We start from the raw sequence: 2155 nt of genomic DNA on the forward strand, positions 1-2155 counted from the left end.
GTGATTAATGACTATGTATTAGAAGTAAGCGAAAACAAAATCAGTTTACCCTCTCGCAGGGAGAATAATAATAATGCGAAGATTTTAATTGCTAAAACATAATTCCTTTCAAAGGTGTCAGCATACCGTCAGAAGGATCTGCTCTGAAAAATCAGCTTTTGCCCTGAAAAAGACGTCATTAATGTCGGGGGGGGGGGGGGAGGTTCAGCGCCCACTCACACACCATGCCGCCTCGCACACCGCTGACTGAGGCAGTCTTATTGCAGTGTGCAAGCTGTGTCTGCGATGTGATGTGTGGTCGTTATGGTAATGTCATCTGCATATGAGGCAGTGTTTGTGGACAGTTGGGGCTTAGAAATGACATGCATGTCTGCACCGAAAAGTGTAAGATCATTATTCTGGTGAGGTTAGGATGTTTTCTAGCACCTTATTTTTATTTTTATTTTTATTTTTCATATACCTTTATATTCATTTGTTTCTTATACCTGCACAATAACAGCATTGTAATGTTAGTGTAGAGTGATAACAAAAGTATTTTCATCTGGAACGTGGAGTTTTTTGAATACTGCTTCAGCATTTTCAGAATTCTAGCTAAGTATTCTTATAGCTTTGTTTTTAATTTTGTCCATCTGTTTTTAATGGCACGGTTGTTTCTTTGTCTCCAGTTGTCCATATTCTTTGGTTCTGGAGATTTCGTAACATCTATTCCTCGTCATTTATTTTGCCTCTTGTATCTTAATACAATAGGAACAGTACCGGTATTAGTGTTGGGACAGTAGTAGTGTGGTGTAAGGACAGTAGTAGTAGTAATGTGTGGTAGGGAGAGTAGCCTACAGTAGTAGTGCGGTGTTCCTCTTGACATTTATAATACAGTTGTGTATAGGCTAGTCGTTTTGATTTCATATGAAGGAACTGTGACAATCTGACACCTTCAATATTGATTCTTTTTTTTTTTCATGAAAGTTGTTAAGTCTTTCCTGTGAGTTAGATCATTTATCTCCTTGGCTACTAGTATAATTGTCCCTCAAATCTGAGATAATTTGGCCATTAACTGAGCTGAAAGGGGTCAGGGATCTTTGTCAGGTTATGACAAACGAGGTAAAATAAGGGTGTGGAATAGGGTGTATGTGTGTGTTAAGGCGTTAGGCATGTTTGTCAGCCTATAACGTACATTGTATAGTACCACGGGTGTGTATTAGGATGTATGCGGGTGTGTCAAGGGTTCAGGGATGTTTGTCAGGTTATAACAAACATGGTATAATCCGGGTGTATAACAGGATGTTCATTTCATTGTAAAGGGGTCAGGGATGTTTATCAGGTTAATACAAACATGGTGTAGTCCGGGTGTGTAATATGGTGTATGTGTGTGTTACAGGTGTGTGATGGGCAGTGTGCAGCATGGGCCTCCCCCACTGCCTGAAGGGCCTGCCGCTGCTTTTGCCGCTACTGCTGCTGTTCTGCTGTCTTGCCTCAGGTGAGTCATGTCCTTAACTTTGCAGTTTAAGGTAATGAAACAGGCCTGCATAAACTCAGGTTGTTTATTCTTGCATTTTTGTGCCAAGTAAACTAACAACACAGGCAAGAGATCATAAACTAGCCTGTCTAGGAGTCTCCCTCGCACTTCTTTTTCAGCATTGTATTTTTCCGTATTACAATCTGGCATTTTCTTATGTTATTTATACCATTAATATTAACGTCCTATATTCAGAGATATGTGTTGAAGACCCATCTAAACAGTCGAGAATGCGATCCAAAATATTCAGAGAAAGTGAACACATTACCCTGTGTAAGCAGCGATTAAATGATGTATATTTTACATCAGATAAGTTAAAGAAAATACTCCGAAATAATAGCTATGTACTGATTTGTAAAAGAAGGGAACTTTTACAACTTCATGTATCTTGTGTTTCACAAGTATCCCGTCCCGGGCAACGAGAATGATGGTTTCAAAATTCATTCTAAACTGTTGCTATGCTTAGGACTGAATGCTGTTTCCCTGTACCGACTCTGTACCTTCTTAACCCTTGACAGTTGTTAACTTTATACACGGGTTTTATTCGCCCGTGTGTAGAGTACAACTCTCATGTGTGGGGAGGCTCCCCACATACAGCTCTTCTCAATAGGGTGGACTCAAAGGCTTTTCGTCTCATTAACT

The 2155-nt window shown here is 39.9% G+C and overlaps 1 protein-coding gene across 1 annotated transcript in view; it reads left to right on the forward strand.

The window, feature by feature from the left end:
* The first annotated feature begins 1398 nt into the window (after window positions 1–1398).
* The window catches only part of LOC145394910 (cell adhesion molecule 3-like), a 197316-nt gene continuing 196559 nt past the window's right edge, over window positions 1399–2155 (forward strand). The window contains exon 1 of the mRNA XM_080268660.1: window positions 1399–1474. Coding sequence (XP_080124786.1) covers window positions 1399–1474 — 76 coding nt within the window. The remainder of the gene's footprint in view (window positions 1475–2155) is intronic.

This window comes from Coenobita brevimanus, chromosome 29, assembly GCF_032717465.1.
Source record: "Coenobita brevimanus isolate Jiangsu-jjx chromosome 29, ASM3271746v2, whole genome shotgun sequence".
Lineage (NCBI taxonomy): Eukaryota > Metazoa > Arthropoda > Malacostraca > Decapoda > Coenobitidae > Coenobita > Coenobita brevimanus.